Below are 22610 nucleotides of genomic sequence, written 5' to 3'. Positions count from 1 at the left end.
TTAAATTAGTCACATGGTAAAGATGAATTCTATAATTGTTTAGTTCATTCAGGTTTTTTGCAATGTGTTAATATTTGTGATTTGGTAAAATTTATCATATTTAGTTTACCTATTGTTGCTAAAAAGAGGGATATATTAACAGGATAAGCTTGTTTTGGTAGTACTTGGTTGTTTAACATTTGCTGTTTTTTTTTCTTTCATAGGCATGTATTTTGGGGGTGATACCTGACACGGGGATGCCAGGGATATTCTGTGGTAGCCACAACACTTGGCTGGGTAGAGAATTTAGTGTGGCGAAACCCTATAGACAAGTGTATTCTCCTGATGAGCCCTCGTGTTGGGTTGTTGCCTCTGAATTATTTGTCTTTATTGTTTCTATTGTTTGGTAAATGACAACTTATAATTATTGACGACATGACTGCCTGTCCATGGATTATTCTTTATGGTTGATTGTGTATGGCTATGCTGTTTGACCTATGTGATTGTATGGATGATTAGGGTTAAGGCCTCATTCAAGTGCTGGTCTATATTAATCACTAATTTAGGAAAACAGTCTTCCATTTCTCCTTCAGTCTCTCTTTTTTTTTGTGTGTGTGTTTGTGCTGTTGCATTGGTGATTTCTCTTTTCATGATATATATATATATATATATATATATATATATATATAATATATATATATTAAAAAAATATAATAATTAATGAAAAATAATATATTAAAATATATAATATATAATAGCAACAATAATAGGTGGAGATTTACATAAGTTAGGTAAAGCTCTGTCTTAATTTGCGTTGTGATTAATCTATCCTTTTATTTATCTTAGCAGTGAAGCAACATGTGGTTACAGGTATGAAATGGCACCCGTGTTCTCCCCTCCCCCTAGATTTGATTAGGGCCCTATTTGCATCTAATTTGACTGTGGCTGAGCTTAAAAAGTCACACCGCTGACCACCATTCTAAACCAAATAATAAGCGGCTCCGGGACTCCAACCCCTGCCCTTAGGGATATAAGATTCTTGGCCTAGCAAAGCAATCACTCAGCTAGTGTTTAAAACAGAATTAGTAAGACAGAATAAGAATTTTAATCAGAATAAGAGAACAGAAAACTTATTAAAGCTATGTCTTAGGCGATTGGACGTTGGTAAAAAATATTAGTGCCATTATAGCGGGAATGGCACTGGTGCCACTGACAGAGTTGCGTCCGGTGACTTCATTAAAAAAGAGGAAATTTGATAGAAAATTTGATAATTCATGTAATAAAATATGCAATGTAATGGAATTACAGATAAAATTTCCCCCTAAGTGATAATTAATAAGCTGATTATCTCCAAAAAATGTCAGTGCCATTATTGCGCTAATGCCACTGTTGCCACTGACAGAGTTGCGTCCGATGACTTCATTAAAAGAGAGGAAATTTGATAGAAAATTTGATAATTCATGTAATAAAATATGCAATGTAATGGAATTACAGATAAAATTTTCCCCTAAGTGATAATTAATAAGCTGATTATCTCCAAAAAATGTCAGTGCCACGATGGCGCTAATGCCACTGTTGCCACTGACAGAGTTGCGTCCGATGACTTCATTAAAAGAGAGGAAATTTGATAGAAAATTTGATAATTCATGTAATAAAATATGCAATGTAATGGAATTACAGATAAAATTTTCCCCTAAGTGATAATTAATAAGCTGATTATCTCCAAAAAATGTCAGTGCCATTATAGCGGGAATGGCACTGGTGCCACTGACAGAGTTGCGTCCGGTGACTTCATTAAAAGAGAGGAAATTTGATAGAAAATTTGATAATTCATGTAAAAAAATATGCCATGTAATGGAATTACAGCTAAAATTTTCCGCTAAGTGATAATTAATAAGCTGATTATCTCCAAAAAATGTCAGTGCCATTATAGCGGGAATGGCACTGGTGCCACTGACAGAGTTGCGTCCGGTGACTTCATTAAAAGAGAGGAAATTTGATAGAAAATTTGATAATTCATGTAATAAAATATGCAATGTAATGGAATTACAGATAAAATTTTCCCCTAAGTGATAATTAATAAGCTGATTATCTCCAAAAAATGTCAGTGCCACGATGGCGCTAATGCCACTGTTGCCACTGACAGAGTTGCGTCCGATGACTTCATTAAAAGAGAGAAAATTTGATAGAAAATTTGATAATTCATGTAAAAAAATATGCCATGTAATGGAATTACAGCTAAAATTTTCCGCTAAGTGATAATTAATAAGCTGATTATCTCCAAGTTATAATTATCTACATTTCAAGGTTTATTCAAAGTCCCAATCCAGTCCGTAAGAAGTAAATTTGACAGGGAAAATCTTATACGTTTCCAATAATCTTTGCCCGATACCAAAGACAGTCTAACTATTTCTCCTAATTTCACTAACTAATCTATCCTCAATTTCTATTGCATAAAATTAGTGATGGGACGATGAATTGCAATAAGACAAGTGTCGGATGTATAGCGGCCTTTCTGCCCTTAATATCTCCTTAGTCACTTATGTTGATGATATTTTTAGCCTAAGCCAAACTTTGAAAAAAATACCTGGAACTTTCCAAAAGCTGCGAACAGAATGCTTAAACCATGGTCTTAAATTCACGCTAAAAGTCTGACGTAGTGCTTTTTAACTGGAGAAGCCAAGTTCGTAATGAAATTGTAATAGGATGTTCAAAGATCACCCGTCTGACCAAATTATTTATTTTGGCATTCCCACTGGAAATACAATTTCTCACATCCGTCATCTCTTTACAGAAGACAAAAAACGCCACATATTAGCTTTGTATGCTTCCATAGTCTCTGCTAGGCTTCGTTCAATCGCCGTTATTTGTCAATGCTCTACACCAGTGTGGCTCTCCCCACATCACCTACACTGCATCCTACTGGAAGATTTTTACACATGCTGATAAATCGAAAATCCGCTCCACTTTCTTCCGTTACGTAAAATACCTATTCATATATCCAATTTGGACACGCAGTTCAAAGCTCATCAATAGTCTTCATATAACAGATCCTACTAAAGCCGTTGCTAAACTTACAGAGAAACACAACCAAAAGATTTCAGAACTAAGTTGGCTTAGAGCCAACTTCTACACTAGTTACATTGTTATAGTTATATAGTTCTATTTTGCTTTGTGTTTTTGTAGAGCTAAGAAATTTTCCTTTTGTATGAAGAGAGATTTTCAATAAATAATAATAATGATAATAGGAAGATCGGAATTGTGGTTCTCCAAATATTTCAAATCAAACTACGAATCGAGTAAATTACTCTGTTGCTTAAAACGATTTCACCAAAAAAAATCTGTGTTTTCTAAATGAAGCCATTTCCTATTCTTTTCTTTTTTCAATCACGGTATCTTTTCAATCTTTTTATTTTTCAAACTCTCTGAGACTGAAAAAAGTTGTTTGAAGCAGAACTTGCTAAAAGATAAGTCGAATCGGAATCGGGAATGGAAACATCGAGGTAAAATCACGATTAGAATCGGAGCTGAGAGATTTTGGCATCACTTAATTACTGAGAAAATATAGTTAAGTCCAATATGCAGATATAGTAGATTGTATCAAATTGTAGACAACGATTTACACTTAGACCTACAAGTACATTCGTGTTTAAAGTAGCCCAAGTTCACTCACTACCTTAACATCAAGGTGAGCCAAGTCTTTACTGTGAAGGAACAACAATCCTTCGACAATTTGACGCAAAAAACGAACTGCCTCATCCTCGGAAACCTTTACTTCTTCATCAATTACCCTCTGCAGCTCTCCACCTTCTGCTCTGAAAAAGCAGAATAAAAATAACAATTGAGGTTTTGGATTAACATCAGGGGTAGAAGGCTGGTATATAAACAGAGGCCAAGGAGCCCAGCCCCCCCCCCCCACCCCCAGAAATCCAAAATTGTTCCAATTCTCTGGGTCCTTTTATTCAAAATATCAAATAAAAGGTGTTTTTTATTTTAATATTACCACCCACCCCGAGAACAATCCTTCCGTACGTGCCCGACAGAAGCGGAAGCCTAGAAACTATTTTCAGGAAAATAATGTGTCTATAGTATCTGTACATTATCTCGGGGGCGATTTCAGGAAAAGTTGTAATATTTAAATATGTTTAATAAAAATAAAATTGAGGTTCTGGAAAAACATCAGGGGTAGAAGGCTGGTATATAAAAGGAGGCCCTGGAGCCCAGCCCCCCCAGAAATCCAAGATTGCTCCAATTCTCTCGGTCCTTTTATTCAAAATTTCAAATAAAAGGTGTTGCTTTTTAATATTACCATACACCCCGAAAATAATCCTTCTGTACGTGCCCGACAGAAACGGGAAGCCTAGAAGCTGTTTTTCAAGAAGATAGCGTGTCTATATTATCTGTGCATTAACTTGGGGGCGATTTCGGGGAATATTGTAACATTTAATTTCGTTTTTCAATAATGGGCCTGTAAGAAAGACGAAATTAAAAACATGTCTAAATCCTTCGTTACAAAAGACAGAAGCCATCGTTCAATCGAATCAACCTTGTCAGCTGAAATGTTTGAGCTCTTTAAATCAATTTAAGCTATAGCCCGATCCTGAGGAACCCCCTACTAATAGACCTAACAAAAAAATTCTAACAGATGAAAATTACCATATTACTAATTATTAATGATTTACCGTTCATTACTAATGATTTACCGTTTACTAATTTACCTTTACTTTTACTACTTACTTAATTTTTACCTTTACTAATTATTTACTATTTACCTTTTCTATTTACATTTTACTGATGATTTACCATTCTAAGAGCGGAGGGATATCTTAAGTTATAGTATTTTTTTGCAATGAAAATGCTTTAAAAAGTACTTGACGTTCGGTTTAATATAATGTATGGATTTATTCCTTCATTCAAAATTAGCTTACTCTTTCCACGTTGCTGCAGCCTCGAAAAGGAAGCAAGTTCAAGGAAACCCCCCCCCCCCCCTTTCCCTCGGAATGTTCTTCCCTGGATAATTTTCACCATATTTAAAAAAACATCGTATTTTAAATTTATAAGTATTTAAAAAATTAGGCTAGGATTATTGACTTACCCGTCGGGCATTGTTGGGTAATTAATATTCCTAAAATGTGAAAAATGTGAAGGGAGGCAGCTGCCAAGTATTTGTGTTGAGTGGTCTCTAAGTTCACTCAACGCAAACAGTATTTGATAAATTAAGAGGGACTTGGGGGAGGGGGCAAAAACATTTTTACCTTCTTCAAGTTTTTTGGCGACCGGACCAACAGTTTGGTGTTGCATAGAGGACACATTCGATTTTATACATGGACGCCCACAAGGGCTGGACAACAGAATTTACATGTATAGCTTATTGTGACCCAGATAAATTTGTTCTATTTACTAGCTTAAAATTTCACACGGAAGAAAATAATAAATTTTCGCGTTTTTTTTTACTAATTTTACACAGTAATTACGAATTATTTTGCTTCCCTTGTGACAAACGCTAGAAATAATGTGATCGGCTTACGAAAGCGCATCATAAAAAAAAACAATGGAAATAAAGCACACTATTTAACACAGAAGCCTAATTGAACAATATCATAAGAGATTAAGTATAAAAGAATAGGATTTAATGTATTAGATTATTTTATTGTTTATTATTATAAAATGTATTTATTATTTTATTTGTTATTTATTATCATAATATTTATTATATCTACCATTTATCATTATACTTCTAACTTTTTTGTACACGCCTACTGGTATGTTCTAAGACTATGCATTTAGAGCATTGACCAGTCAGCTTTTTGGCAAGCCCTTCACGTTCCTTCAGTCACTGCAACGTGCCTTCAGTCACTGGGCAATGTTTGATATGGGTTGTAAATAAAAGAAGTCCAATGGACGAAGAGAACGGAAGCTCTTCAGTCCCGTGCAAGGTAATTTTTCCTCGCTGGAACGACCAAATAACGTCACTATGAATTGCAACGCCACCAATATAAAAGACGAAGTCAACCCAACGTCGAAATAAATTACAGCTGCTATGTCAGATCGAAAGTAATAGCCATAGACTTCTTTGGATAGTTATAAAAAAAAATCATAATAAACTTTTGTTAGTAAAAAATAGAAAGTTTTCGTTAATTTTAAACATAATTTTGTACCCAAGTGAACACAAACAAAGTTTGGCGGTCGTAGAAAAGAATTTTTCGACTGGTTCGAAACTGAAGCAAGCCGAATACTCACCCGCGCAAAAATAGGCATTAATTTGACGGTAGGAGAAATGAATTTTTCCACTGATTCGAAACTGAAGCAAGCCGAATATTCACCCAAGCAGACATAGGCAAAAATTTGACGGTCGGAGAAATGAATTTTTCAGCTGATTTGAAACTGAAGCAAGCTGAATATTCACCAACGTCACCAACGCAGACATAGGCAAAAATTTGGCGGTCAGAGAAATGAATTTTTCAACTGAATCGAAACTGAAGCTAGCCTAATATTTACCCACGCAGACATAGGCAACAATTTGGTAGTCGGAGAAAGGAATTTTTCAACTGATTCCAAACTAAAGCAAGCCGAATATTCACCCACGCAGACATAGGCAAAAATTTGGCGGTCGGACAAATGAATTTTTCAACTGATTCGAAACTGAAGCAAGCCGAATATTTGCACATGCGAAGACAGACAAAAATTTGACGGTCGGAGAAATAAATTTTTCAACTGATTCGAAACTGAAGCAAGCCGAATACTCACCCGCGCAGACATAGGCAATAATTTGGCGGTCGGACAAATGAATTTTTCAACTGATTCGAAACCGAAGCAAGCCGAATATTCACCCACGCAGACAGAGGCGAAAATTTGGCGGTCAGAGAAATGAATTTTTCAACTGATTCAAAACTGAAGCAAGCCGAATATTCACCCAAGCAGTCATAGGCGAAAATTTGGCGGTTAGACAAATGAATTTTTCAACTAATTCGAAACTGAAGCAAGCCGAATATTCACCCACGCAGATATAGGCAAAAATTTGACGGTCGGAGAAATAAAATTTCGAACTGATTCAAAACTGAAGCAAACCTAATATTTACCCACGCAGACATAGGCAAAAATTTGGTAGTCGGAGGAAAGAGTTTTCCAATTGCTTCGAAACTGAAGCAAGCGGAATATTTGCACATGTGAAGACAGACAAAAATTTGAATGTCGGAGAAATGAATTTTTCAACTGATTCGAAACTGAAGCAAGCCAAATATTCACCCACGCAGACATAGGCAAAAATTTGGCGTCGGAGAAACAAATTTTTCAACTGATTCGAAACTTCAGCAAGCCAAATATTCACCCACGCAGACATAGTCAAAAATTTGGCGATCGGAGAAATGAATTTTTCAACTGATTCGAAACTGAAGCAAGCCGAATATTCACCCACGCAGACATAGGCAAAAATTTGGCGGTCGGAGAAATGAAATATTCAACTGATTCAAAACTGAAGCAAGCCGAACATTCACCCACGCAGACAGAGGCAAAAATATGGCGGTCGGAGAAATGAATTTTTCAACTGATTCGAAACTGAAGCAAACCTGATTACCCACGCAGACATTGGCAAAAATTTAGTGGATGGAGAAAAGAATTCTTCAACTGATTCGGAACTGAAGCAAGCCAAATATTCACCCACACAGACACAGGCAAAAATTTGACGGTCGGACAAATGAATTTTTAAACTGATTCGAAACTGAAGCAAGCCGAATATTCACCCAAGCAGGCATAGGCAAAAATTTGGCGGTTGGAGAAATAAATTTTCCACCTCCGGTTCGAAACTGCATCGAACCAACTATTCGCAAGTGTGAACCCTTTATTTTCATTAGACGGAAACTGAATATTCACCCATGTGAACACTTTTATTTTTCTTTTTTAAATGTGCAATTCGGCTGCCAAGGACAAATTCAACTTTTACTAGAATCTAGCTTTCCACCGCGATAACATTTACTCATTCGTGATGAAATTACCTGGACAAAGGATTTTTTTTTTTCAGCCATAAATACAAAGGAACTTAGTGTTAATACATCTGTCCCCGTATGAAAAAAAAATGACACCAGATTAGCTATTCTACTGATAAGGATAAAAACAAGAGACTATGAAAGCAAACATGAATAATTCAAGGCAATCAGCCGAATATCCACCAAAAGAGTTTATAAATATCAAGTCAACATACATTATTGATGGCCGTTTCAAATTTTATCAGAGAACCATGAGCAAAGCTATAAAAAGCAAAATCTAATAAAAGATTAACTTAACTATAAATCACTTTTTCACAAAACAAATCACAAAACAAAACCTTAAAATAAATCATAAATTAAAAAACATTCTAAATCTGTTTTAAATAAGAATCTACAACACTTTAAAAAATATATACATAAGCAGCAATCAAAGTTGATTGACAAAAATCAAAGTAGTAGGATACAAGGGTCGTTGAAAGGGGAAGATGACCAAAAACTATGGTTAACACTAGCAAAAGAGCCGTTTTCAGCTTTTTGTCTCTTCTATCCGCGCGTTCAAACGTACGACCCTCCCAAAAAGCCTCAAGTCACCTCCCTTCACCCACTTAACTTGCTTAGGTCGGCAGCTTGGGTCTTCAACCCTTGCATGCTTGTTATTATGATGTCCAATTCCAAATCATGGGTCTTTTCCTTTTTTAGTTTATATTCATCAAGTTTTTAGAACCTACTTCTATTCTCACGATTACAAAATTATTCTGCATAAATTTTCAAGTTTCTATTTTGACTAGTTTAGCTAATTTTTCACCGTAAAGAACAGTTTAGAGACACACACAAATACACAAACACACGCAGAGATTGACATGAATAGGCTGACAACCCCCCAGTCTTCTCAAAACCAAAATACAATTTGCATTTTACTGAAAAAAACAAAACATTTTAAACGTTTTAACTTTAATAAATCGAAAATGACTCTGAGAAGTTTATTGGAATTGATCCATATTTTTTTTTTTTTTTTTTTTTAGGTCAGGGGTTTGAACAAACCTTACTTTTAGAATTTTAAACACTCGATCAACAGTTTAGTAACCTAACTCTAAGTTGAGACAGCTATATTTCGCCACAAAAACAACCATGTTTGAGTTTTCTCTCAGATTTTAGCTGTGTTTTTGCAGCTCGTTCATGCAGTGTAGGGATTCAGCTGAAAGGATGAAATATATCAACAGATGCTTTTCACCAAATGCCGTTTACAGCTGAAAACGGCTTCTCCTACCATATTCAATGTACAGCTCGTTCATGCAGTTTAGGGATTCAGCTGATAGGATGAAATATTTCAACTGAGGCTTTCTACCGAATGCCGTTTACAGCTGAAAACGGCTTCTCCTACCATATTCAATGTACAGCTCGTTCATGCAGTTTAGGGATTCAGCTGATAGGATGAAATATTTCAACTGAGGCTTTATACCGAATGCCGTTTACAGCTGAAAACGGCTTCTCCTACCATATTCAATGTACAGCTCGTTCATGCAGTTTAGGGATTCAGCTGAAAGGATGAAATATATCAACAGATGCTTTTCACCAAATGCCGTTTACAGCTGAAAACGGTCTTCTCCTACCATATTCAATGTACAGCTCGTTCATGCAGTGTAGGGATTCAGCTGATAGGATGAAATATTTCAACTGAGGCTTTCTACCAAATGCAGTTTACAACTGAAAACGGCTTCTCCTACTATATTCAATTAGGGATTCAGCTGATAGGATGAAATATTTCAACTGAGGCTTTCTACCAAATGCAGTTTACAACTGAAAACGGCTTCTCCTACCATATTCAACGTGCCTAGCTTTGCCCTCTCTGCTTCAACAGATGGAATGAGCCAATTTGATATGAACAGTTCTGTCTGTCAATTTGATATAAACCCTTCACTGCTAACTTCTCCCCAACTGGATGAAACGCCAAGGAGGACAACGCAAAACGTTGCTTGCCTGCGTCAAAACTGACCTCGAGTCCAAAGGGGAATTTAACCACTTTGGCCGACTTTGGGACTAAAATTGGCTCAAAATCTCGCAGGAATGGGCCCTAGACCGCCAAAGATGGATTTCTGGAACTGGCTCAGAAGGAAGCCAGATGGGCCAGATGGGAACTGGCTCAAAATCCCACAGGAATGGATTCTAGACCGCCAAAAATGGATTTCTGGAACTGGCTCAGATGGAAGCCAGATAAGCCAGATGGGAACACGCTCAAAATCCCGCAGAAATGGACCCTAGACCACCAAAGATGGAGTTCTGGAACTGGCTCAGAAGGAAGCCAGATGGGCCAGATGAGAACTCGCTCAAAATCCCACAGGAATGGATTCTAGACTGCCAAAAATGGATTTCTGGAACTGGCTCAGATGGAAGCTAGATTAGCCAGATGGGAACTGGCTCAAAATCCCGCAGGAATGGACCCTAGACCGCCGAATATCGTTGACGAACTATTAGATGCCAAGGAAGGCTCGCAGTCGTTATACTGACCCAATTAAAAGTATAAGTAAGGACAGTTCGTCACTGTTACAGCATCCCCTCTGTGCAGATTTTTCGCTTAAGAGGATGTAGTCGCTTGAAGGATCACCCTACCTCGTCTATTATAAACTCTTTTAGTTTGTGTAGTCGGACTAGTTAGCATTGATTGGGCAGTCTTACTATAACTTGTAGAGCTTGGATAAAAGATCCTTATAAACGACTGAAAACTAAAAGCCGACACGCACTTTACCAGAAATCTTAGAAAAACCGTTTAACTTCTCCCGTTTTGTGCCGGAGATAGAGATAGTCAGTTCTAATAAAATTTACATCTTCAAAATGAGTGAATTTTGTTTGTTTTTTTCGATTAAAAGGACGAGAATATTCTTTTTAAAGTTCATATAAGGGCAGTTTCTAAAAATGGTCTGTTATACTTGCTAGAAAACTAAAAATTATCTCAAAGGAATTGTCATATGAGCCATTTGACTACTTTGGCAGTTCAATGTCGTGCTACCCGCTTTGATATGCTTGCCGACAGATGTGACAAAAAATTTCATCGACTTTTCAATCAAACCATAGATTTTCCACGGTTCTTGATTATGACTAGTTCCTTAGGAGAATCCGCTACCTTTGTCTTTGTGACGGTCAGCTGACGCTGCGATTCGCAAAATAATTTTAAGGTACCGTATCCTCCTAAAAAAATTCTCTGTTAGCCCTTAAATAACTGTGTTAGCTCTTTGACATGATAATCTTACAATTCGAGAATCAATGTGATCTCTATTGGAGTTTCAAAAACTTCTTTAAGACGAACAATCCTCTCTTGATGAGAATTTGAAGCGATAGCTAATACAGCAATTTCGTGCATTATATCATTTCGTAAATCTTGAACCCTTCTCCGACGACGTATGACTTTTGCGGCATATTGAATTCCTGTTTCTTTGTGCGTTGCCTTTCTTACCGAAGCAAATTTACCCCTAAAAAAACAAATGTCTGGAAGTGATTTGGCATGCTTAGCAGAAAAGAAATGTGTCAATACACCTGGTTTTAGTAATCTGAAACTTTTATGAAGATGTCTGTCGTATCTAATTAAAACATTTCTTTTTCACACTTCAATTAAAAATACTCACTTTTCTAAATATTTTCAGTAAATTTTAAGTAGTTTTTGCTACCATTTCCAGTCTAACATATTATTTTAACACTAAATCAAAAACGAAAGAGGAAGAAAAACTGAAAAAGATGGAACATTTGAAACACGAAAAAAGAATAGGAAACTTTCAGATAAGAATAAATTTCAGAATAAGAACTTTTCTGAATTACTAGTATCTAGAACATTATAAGTTTCTGCACTGGATTATGAAGTACCAGTACAAAGTGTTGAATTAGCCACCACTCTACTATATCATTTTCAACTATTTGACGATTGTTAGGACGATTAAAACCATGGAGATGACAATTATTATTATTATTATGATGGTCATTGTATATACCTATACAATTAATATACCTTACATTTGTTTGTGTCTTTTTTTTCTGGTATACTCTAAATGACGGATATTTTTTTTATTCAACTGAATTCTCTATTTAAAAGGGTTAGCTGAATTCTCGAATAGAATTTGTATGACCACATTAAATTTCCATTACTAAATAAATAAAAATATTCAGACATGCTTACAAAAAAAGGACAAAACAAACAACAACCGAAAAAATCGGTTCATAGGCACAAAAGAGAACAATTTAATGTAGAAAGCACAAAATAGTTTAAGCAGAAATCTAATCATATTAAAAAAAAGATCATATATATATATATATATATATATATATATATATATATATATATATATATATATATATATATACATTTTTATATATATATATATATATATATATATATATATATATATATATATATATATTTTTATTAATTCATCAGTAATTTTTTCTTCTCGAAAACGACACTATAATTTATCTTAAAATTTCTATTCTATTATTTTCCGGTGTGAAAAAAAATCTAGATAGGTCACGATTTTGGAAAATTCTTTTATGGCCATAATTTTGAGAAAAAATTTCATATAAATAGCGTCATAAATTCTAGGAATATTCTCAATAAGTTTTGCTAAAGATGTAAGAATGAGCAAAATATTTTAAAATTCACATTATAATTTAATTTGATTGTCGATAGCATATAATGATTTGTCGACAAAATGCAAAAAGGTTTGCTCAATAAGTAAAAATTGTAGTTGCTTCGCCAAACAGATTAAAGGAGATATAAAGCCAAACGGGCCAGGCATAAAGAGAGAAAAACCTCAAAAATACCTGTTGTTTTTGTGTGTTTATGGAAGATATAAAAAAAGATATAAAGCCAAACTGGCCAGCCATAAAGAGAGAACAACCTCAACAATATTTGTTGTTTTTGTGTGTTTACGGAAGATATAAAAAAAGATATAAAGCCAAACTGGCCAGCCATAAAGAGACTCTCCTTTCTGGTGATGTCTGGATTTACACTGATAATAATCTAATATTGGTATACCGGTACTGGTAAGCGTGTAGCCGAATTTTCCAGAGCTAAGGATATTGTAAAACTTTACCAAACCGCTCCTTTCTGGTGATTTCTGGGTTTACACTGAAAATCATCTAATATTTGTATACGTGTACTGGTAAGCGTGTAGCCAAATCTTTCGGAGCAAGGGGTCCAGGTGGGAGGAGATAAAAGAAGAGTCTCTTTACAATAAACTATTCATTTATTCTACATTGTTTATATATAGTTTGAAAACAAACACAAGTGAAGAACTTTACAGAAGTACTGCACGAGAGGAACTACTTGTAAAACTTCAGAAATCCGCATATAAAACGGTTTTCAAGGTTCTATGGAACACGTAGGTTTCTCATAACCTGCGAGCTGGCTCCTCGGTCGACTATCATCCGCCCCTTCAGCAGTCCCAGCACCTCATATTCCTCACGTGAATGCCCTTCAAAGAATTATAACGCCAATTCTTTGGCTAAAAACAAATCAATTATTCTTAAATTCAGGGTTTCCTCTCTGAAATCTAGCTACCTCCGGTAATCCTAATTATAGATATAATCTGTTTCAACCCCAGCATCAGCCGCAACGACCTCTGTCTCTTGTTAGAAGGCGAGTCTCTTGGTCTGAAGGGTAACATTCGAAGTCCTTCACCGCTTCTACAACATTGTTTAATTTCTAAAATGCAGATATAACATATGATTTACAAAAAACAAAGCTGCGTAATTCACAATTTTTTTTGGTTTGGATATGATACCCATTCTAATAAGCTCATTTGCTAGCGGGCTGATTCCTTGGGAAGAAGCAGAAAATCCAAGAATCTTTAAGTTCTCTACAAAAATTTAACCTCTTATACCCAATTTCACATCACATTCTAATACTCTCCGAATCTCCAAGATTCTCAAACTTAATTTTCATTACCTGATTATAACAACACCGAACATTTTATTTTATTACCCTCTCTTGTAGCACAAATATTTTTACCACTTTCCCAAACAATTAAACAATTCTTCACTTTTACTCTCTACTCTGTAAGTCCAACCTACTATCCCCTACCATTTTACGTATATCTAATACTTAGACCTTATTTTATGTCATGCCAATTATGACGGAGTTCCTCATCCTGCTCTACTCAAGACTTGCAACAGCCTCTACGATTCCCACTTCTCTTCTAAACAATACTTTGCATGGACTTAAACTTTTACAATCTTATACACTTTTTTCAAATATTTTAATCACTCTCCAATATATATCATTTTTATATTAACTCTCGGCCCCTCTAAAAAAGAATGTAAAGTTATTTCTTCTGAAAAGAAACTGGAGCACTTGTCAACACTTTTTCCAATTAATCTAAACTTATAATATTTAAAAAAAATTCCTGTCCTTAAAAATCAAATAAATAATCTCACACGCAAATACAATAAACTTCAGCTTTCATTACAATATGCAAACTTTGTTTACATTTTGATGTCGCTAAACTTTAGCTTATCAAAGGAAGTTACAACTTTCACTAGAGATTTTACAATTACACGTGGATCCTATTTTATGCAATTGAAGTTTTGTGGGGCACAATAACAAGGTGAAAAGTTTACAATAAATTTAAATTTTAAAATAAAAAATAACATTCTTAACAAGTATCCTATACCTAAACACTTTTCTTTGGATGACTTGCGTGCAACAATATAACGAGCAGCAACAGCAGCCGGCAGAAGCGGGGTCAAATGACAAAATCCTTGGTGAAGAGTTGAAAATAAACTTTTATCTTCATTTAAAAAAAATTTACTTAAGCCCAAATGGCTTATGGCGGAAACTGGCTTCGCCCATAGCAAAAATGTCTCTTCGCCATAACTAACTTTCATGGACGGAAGACAAGCAAAATGAGTGCAAATCTCTATTTTTAATTTGGAACATTTTAAGTTTTAATTTAATTTTTGAGAAAAAAAAAAACATAACAACATTTTTTGAACTACTCAAGGTGACCATTTCTGGACGTTTTGTGGAATAAAATGGAAAAATGTAAACGCATTCTCCCCCACTAAAGCCGCTGGCACCATTTTGTAAACCTTTTCTATTCCTTTCTTGTGATGTCTGGGTTTACATGGATAAACATCCAATATTGGTATGTGTGTACTGGTAAGCGTGTAGCCGAATCTTTCAGAGCTAAGGATACTCGAAAGCAAAGAAATATTGAGGCTCCTCGACTTGCTTCTAGTAGGTCTTCCTTTTCTCTTGTTCATAGAGGTTCCAAGCTTTGGAACAAACTTAGTAAAGATATTAAGGATAATGGTAATTTCAACCAGTTTAATTCTGATTTACGTGTGGAATTACTCGATATGCATGCTTTTGAGACAGATTAAATATATTTTCAGTGGGTTATTTTTCTGTATTTTTTATGGGCCGTTTTGAGGTTTTATAATGTAGTTCTTCGTTGTTTGTTTTTCATGTTGGTTTCGGTAAATGGTCTCATGCTCCATATTCTTTTTATTTTTATTTTTTTATTTTAGCACATCCTCGCAAGCTCCGCTTTTGTTGTGCTATTATATAAAAAATGATTGTTTTCAATAAAATTGCTCTACTACTCTACTACTACTAAGGAATCTTTCAAGAGCCAAGATTCACTTTCTGGTACTATAAACCTAGTTTTTCTGATTCCCATTTCCACAAAAGCATAACAAATTCTATAAACCCGTTTTCTACTTAAGGTTTATAGAATCCAATATAAATTTTAAAGATAACGTTGACCCACATTGCATTAAAAATAGATTTCATGTTTCCTGTTCCAAGACTTATATTCAAAAGTTTACAGTTTAAATAAGAACACAGAAGACACTCACCATATTCTTCTGCAATTTTAACAATTCCAATATCTATCCCAGTGTACCAATAATAATTAGGACGGATTACCCTTCTCCAATACAGAGCCTCCACAAGGGCTTTACTTTATTGTTGCCAAAAATAACCAAAAAGACCCCAAAATATGGATTTTTATCCAGGATACGAGATTCCCATAACACTAGTACTAGTCCCCCTAACAATGCTTAATATTAAAGCCAACAGAAACTTCAATAACTGGTAAATCACTGCCCCCCCCCTTCACAGAGGTCTGCACTTCTAACATTAATGTCTATTTAGGTGCATATAGTTCCAAGCATTGTAGCAGAGGGTATTAGAGAACTTATACATGGGATAGAAAAAGACAGTGTATTTAACGCCCAATTTTCATGTAATTTGCGGAGGCTCAGTTTTTGCGGGTACTGTCATAGAAAAATGCCCTTTTTGACATTTTCATTGAAAAAATTGACAAAAGCGACAAATTACCTCTCCTAGATTTTGAAAAGTTTATTTACCCCCCCCCCTTCTAAATTTCAATGAATTGATGCCACTGGGCAGTTCCTCTCCATCCAGTCCTGGTGAACAAGTAATTATGTAAATGTTTTTGGGTGACCAACTCTAGAACTTTATTTAACAGAATTTCTTCTTTTATTAAAAGTTAGTTCACTTGCTTAACTCATAAACATGGCCAAGAATGCTCTTTACTTAATTAGCCTGATTCATAGAATCCAAAATTATCAATGGTAAAACAATTAAACAAAAGCCAACAAATTTTTCCCTTTTAAAATCACGTTTCAACAAGGAAGTTATCAATTTCTGAGGAAAACATTTTATGCCCTTTTTACATTTATTTTTATAGTTCGAAGAATAAACTTTCACATTTAGATTACGAATTAAAGTGGTGTCAGGAAAACAGCTCTACTAACACAGAGTTGACTTGAACGATTAACATTGAAATGCAATGAAAGGGGGTTTCACCAACAAAACTTTTTGCTCCATTTTAAAAGATAACAAATAGCTAAAAGCAAAAGATTGCCCGAATGTTCCTTTTGCGAAAAAAAAACCTTCACCTTCTTTTTTTTAAACCAGGAAGTGCCTAGCGATTTTAGAAAAACTTTAGTTAGACCCATCTACAAGAAGAGTAATAAAAGTGAATGGGGCAATTATTGAGGCAATATCTTGCCTCAATAATTGTAAGAAGCAAATTTCTTAGTATGATGATACCTTTTTAGGCTTAGAAAAGTTGTAGATAAAGCTTCAAGAGAAGAATAGTGTGATTCTAGGAAGGGGGGGGACGTGTACAGGTATCAGTTAAATGCGGCAAATGTCATTCAAGAACTAAGTTGCTTAGAAAACTAAAGCAACAAACAACAGCTCACCACAACACTAAGCCGCATAGGCAACTGCAGCTACACATACTCCTCCTCCTACTATCCACCAGTCTATCCAAAGCTAATTTTTTTTTTCACCTTCCCGGAAGTGCCATTCTTTTTATTTCTTTCTTATGACCTCTCTTCACCCCATTCAGCAAATCCTTCTTTTCATTTGGCCCGGATGGAAATGCAGAAAGCACAATCTTTGGCAAACTGCCATCCTCCATCGGTAAAACCTTTCTTTCATTATAGCCCTAGAAAGTGGGGGGAAACCAAATTTTTCGCATCACATACTTTTCGAAGATTTTAATTTTTTTTACCTTTTCGTTAAGTTTTCTTCGTTCTATGTGTTTTTATTATGAAATTTCTTGTTTTAAACATTGCTTTATCATTAATGTCATCTTATCTCAACCATTTTTCATTTTTTCAAAGTTTTCAGTCAGTTTTAAATATTTTGTACCTTGGCTAAAAGAAAAAAAAAAAAGCCAACCCGGGATTGCGATAATTTTTACTTTTAAATAAACCTTAGCTTATGTTATACAACAAAATCACTAAAATAGAGTAAGAAAAAATCATTCGTTTAAGATTTTTAATTTTACATGTAGCTTTGAACAATATCACTAATATAATTCAATATACCTTATATAATATGGCAAAAATAATATAATAATGTATCTAAATGTAACTGGGACCATGGGTATGGCACAAAAGGGAAAGACACCTATTTTTCAAAGCAAAATTATATTTGGGGGGTGTATCACTTTAATCCCATGGCTCGCTTGATGCACCCCAACTTTTATTCCTCGCCACTCTACTGGAGTAGGCAGCAAATCTACGATAGGAGCGTGTTTCACAGTTAGGGGTTGTGGTTTGCTAAAAATTACAGAAAAAAAATATGAATTTGCAGGGTTAGATCCAGAAGTTCAACAAGAGAAGTGGTTTTTAAAATTTGGAATGAGAAACTTTTGGATATTCCAGCATCAAAGCTTAAAGATGAGGGAGGCAGGGAGAATAAGGTCTGAGACTTAATTAGTAGAATATGGAAGGGGTACCCACTGTATCTTTTTCTGTTCAGCTATTTTTAGCAATGTCTTAAGACATGGGGAATGGATGGCAGGATTGGAGTACCATCCCATGTTGCTCTCCTAATTTAATTACTTCAAAGTTAATTTTTAAGTGAAACAACACTTTAGCAATACTAAGTTCGCCTCTTTTCGGCATTTTAACTATATCAACAAACTCAATTGGTAATACTCGATGAAGCATTAATTAGCAAACTCCATACTCGATGAAGAAAAAAAACATTTTTATTTGCACTTAAACTAGAGTTCGTAGTTGGTTCAATAGGAAATCACAAGTTAAGCTGGGCTGTGATGCATTTCTATTTAGATGGATTTTGTCCTAAAGAGCAAGCCAAAGACTATAGAAAATGGGAGGTGGTATTAGATAGAACATAGTACTAGATGTCACTGCGCCACCTTAGCTAAGTTGTTGGCGCGCTGAGTTGAGAATTCTTTGTCCAAGGGGCACGGGTTCAATCCCTGGCGTGGCCAGTTATTTGGTTTGGGACGGGGGTCATGGGCGTGACTTTGTAAGCTCAGTCAGAGTCGACCCAGATCTGAATGATACCTGAAGAAACCTGGAAAAGGTAAGCAGGAAGGGTGTGCAAAAGCATGGGATGGCTGGCACTCAGCAACTCATTGCACTTTATGGCTGAAGGGCCATGGAACGGAGATAAGCACCGCCGGTTTGGTCCTTAAGGGTCTAGTGCATTCATACTTACTTAGTGTTAGATGGGAAGGTGAAACACTCCTAAACATAGATTGTGCAGATAACGTGAGTGTCCTGTAAAAGTCTTGGAAAAATGAATAAATTTTGGGATGGGGATCAGTGGCGTGACTCTGTAAGCTCAGGCAGTGTTGTGTTTAGTGCTTTTATGCTTATGCTTGCTGCTTATTATCTTATGATTGCTGTTTGCTTATGTAGTTTTGTTGCAGGTCGGTTGGCTTAATAAATTATTCGACTGGTAACAATACATGGTGTCAGAAGTTTCAGAAATGGACAATCTTCTTCCATGCCCATCATTCAACTGGGAATCAGCCAGTCTACAAGCATGGACAAAATTTGAACAGCATGTAAATCTCATATTCAGCGGGCCCCTGAGTGGAAAGAATGCCAAACAACAATGTGCATACCTTCTTCTTTGGCTAGGAGAAAAAGGACGAGATGTCTTTAGTACCTGGACATTAACTTCAGAAGAAAAAGACAAACTTGATGTTTATCTTAAGAAATTTAAAGAGTACATTGCTTCTATAAGAGAGCTTAATAAGTCCATACAAAGGCCTATTGGATGATTGCAGCCCCCTCCAAACCATGCATAGCACTCCTGTTCAAAGGCAGAGGGCTAGGATCCTGTTACCTATGTTATTTAGACCATTTTTCTTACTTGAGAGGGTCCCTATTGGAATACATGCTTTAATTTATTAATTTAACACATTAAGGGATAAGTTTCTGTCTGGTCAGACGACTACATAGCTTCCTCGGGGGGGGGGGGGGGAGAAATCTGCAAAATTATCAAAACATATAAACTTCAAAACACACAAAAGGTCTGGAAGAAGGAAGGGGGAGGAGTCTGGGACAAGACCAGCCTTCTTGAATTTCTGAGGCTGGTACAACAATTGTAGACACATCACGTATACAGGGAAATTTCTCCCAGGACTGGGAAGTATCCAAGGAATTCAGAGAAATATTGGCTTAAAATTGCAACTTGGCTGTATCTATAGAGTCTACCTAACAGGAGGCGGTTGGAGATTGGCTGCGACTGGAATAAAAATGTCACAATTTTTTAGCTCTCAGAGTAAAAAACATAGTTCTTCTTAAATATTCTACAAATTGTTTTATCTTTAAGGGTGTTCCCATCCCTCTAGTATTTTAGAATGTTTACTTATACTTGGAATACAATTAAATTATTTTGGAATCAATTACAGCTGTTTAATACAAAAAACTAAATCATTGTCAGAGCCAGGGGGCACAGCCCATTTCAGTATGGGAAGCTAAGTTAAATTTATTGTATATATAAGTAAACATAATAAATTAAAACAAACATTAGGGAAATATTCCTGGCATGTAATTAATTTATGGGTATATTTTGGTTATCAGTTGCTAAGCCTGAAAAGCTCAAAACAGCATTAGTAGTCAAACTAAAACAATGACATCTATTCTTTAGTTGAAAATAATATAACCAACATCAAAGCTTACCTTGCAAAAGGACTCAGTTCAACCATATAGACAGAGTCAATGGAATTTTTGTTGACAAGCTTATTTAAAATTGAAGGATCTATTTGAAGAAGTCCAGATTCTGAAACGTTTTGACAAATCTCAATCCATGGTGGTGGTGCTTTTTCCATAATGTTGTCTAAAACATTAAAACCGAATATACTGAGAGGAAAAGATTGACTCGTGACTATTATAGGAACTGAACAAATTCCTCTACAAATTGTATATATTTCATTTATTTTCTTGTTTTTTTAAATAATGCTAGAAAATCCTGTGCCCCCTTCATGGAAATTCTCTTCCCTCATGATAAAAATTCCTCCATGAAAATATCCTCCCACGTAACCTTTTCCCCCGACCCACCTATTAATATTCAGCTTTGTAGCTGTCTTAATAGCCACCCCAATTGAATGAAGCATTTTCCTTTTTTGCAGTGAATAAGGTGAACTTATGGCTAGATTCTAAGCATCTGGCAATTAAGCATATTTTTGAATTTACATAAGTTACTATTTTTGAAAGTTAAAAAAGAAACTTTAGAAAACATATCAAAAATATGTTTATATTCATTTTTGTTAAGTATTTACAAGTAAGACAAACATTTCAGGGAGAGGGGGATCAAACCCATACCCCCACCTGTATATGGCTTTATTTGCAGTGCTTCAAAGTAGTATCATCTTAACTTATACTTATTGTTGAAAGGTTGTATCAAACAACTCCAACAAATTGTATAAGTTAGTATTTTAGAATTCCCTCCTTGACATTTTAGGCAGAGGCCTAAATGGTTGTCCATTGATTTTTGAATTAAAATGGTATAGTTGGGTTGAGGTTCTTTAAGGTTCAGCACACTCAGTTCAACCATTATAATGGAAAATTTCCATTGTATACTGAGAGGAAAAGGACATCAAATGAAACAAGACAACATATTTTTATATATAATGACAAACAAAGCAGATTGTACAGATCCAATTGGGTCTTTCTTTTACTCATCGAAAAATAGGCCTAAATGGTTGTTCTTCTTTGAAATAGAGGCTTTAGGTACTATTCCATTTAGGCCTTCACTTTTTCTACAAGATGTAAGGATGCATTCTGCCATATCAATTTGATGCATTCAATTTGAATTATAATTTTTTGTTTACAAACCTTTATATTTAACCTTCATTAGATATTTGGTATCAAAACAGCCAAAAGGGAGCTAGTCCTAATTTATTTTTATTCATACATATATTTAATTTAAGATCTGGTATTTACAGATAGTACTATCAAGATGGTCCAGTCAAAAGGAGCTACTTGTCAATAGTTCCAATAGGGATTGAGAGACAGAGTGATAGATAGAGGGGCAGAGGGATAGATAGAGCAACACAATGACCAAGGGATAGACAGAACAATGGGAATACAGAGGGATATACAGAGAGACAGAGTGACAGATACAGAGAAGGATACATAGAGGAACAGAGTGATAGATATAGGGGCAGAGGGATAGATAGAGCAACAAAAGGACCAAGGGTAGATAGAATGATGGAAACACAGAAGGACGGATAGAGAGACAGAGTGATGTATATATAGATATAGAGAGACATTGGGATAGATGAAGGGAAAAAGTGATAGATACAAAGGAAGAGGGATAGATTGAAGGACAGAGGGATGGATAGGAGACAGAAGGATAGATAGGAGACAGAGTGATAGATATAGACAGAGGGATAGATAGAGGAACAGAGTGACATAGGGACAGAAACACAGAGAGAGGGCAAAAAAAGACAAAGGGATAGATGGATGCAAAGATTGAGGTACAGGACTATTCCAAAGAGATTTAAAGGAATTTTCTTCCTGGGTAAGTCAGACTTCAGAGCTATCTTAAGTAGGATAAACTAATATGCATTCATTCTTTGCTCATCCTTTTTATTCAGAATGTGATCTACATGCTACTGGAATTTTGCCTTTCCACTGGGACTACATTACTGAAATGCTCAGTTTTTAGTATTTTATGGGATTGCCAGGTCTTTAATGACATTGACTTACGGGAAAATCAAATAAGGCAATGAGCTTATTTGCACTGAATTTGGAAATTTCAAAAAACCTCAGTGCTTGCACTTTAGAAAGGCACACACTTTCTGAATATTAGCAAACTATCTTTATTTGAATGCAAAACACTATTTTCAGGACCTG

The 22610-nt window shown here is 35.4% G+C and overlaps 1 protein-coding gene across 1 annotated transcript in view; it reads right to left on the bottom strand.

Annotated features, from left to right (window-relative positions):
• Nucleotides 1-22610, bottom strand: part of LOC136039150 (serine/threonine-protein kinase 17B-like) — a 53597-nt gene that overhangs the window by 24037 nt on the left and 6950 nt on the right. The window contains exons 2-4 of the mRNA XM_065722638.1: nucleotides 20433-20589; nucleotides 11207-11425; nucleotides 3656-3794 (exon numbers count right to left, since the gene is read on the bottom strand). Of these exons, the coding sequence (XP_065578710.1) occupies nucleotides 3656-3794; nucleotides 11207-11425; nucleotides 20433-20581 (507 nt within the window). The 5' untranslated portion in view covers nucleotides 20582-20589. The remainder of the gene's footprint in view (nucleotides 1-3655; nucleotides 3795-11206; nucleotides 11426-20432; nucleotides 20590-22610) is intronic.

The sequence above is a fragment of the Artemia franciscana genome, chromosome 19 (genome assembly GCF_032884065.1).
Source record: "Artemia franciscana chromosome 19, ASM3288406v1, whole genome shotgun sequence".
Lineage (NCBI taxonomy): Eukaryota > Metazoa > Arthropoda > Branchiopoda > Anostraca > Artemiidae > Artemia > Artemia franciscana.
The sequence above is the reverse complement of the archived record's forward strand: the minus strand, read 5'-3'. Positions and strand labels throughout refer to the sequence as shown.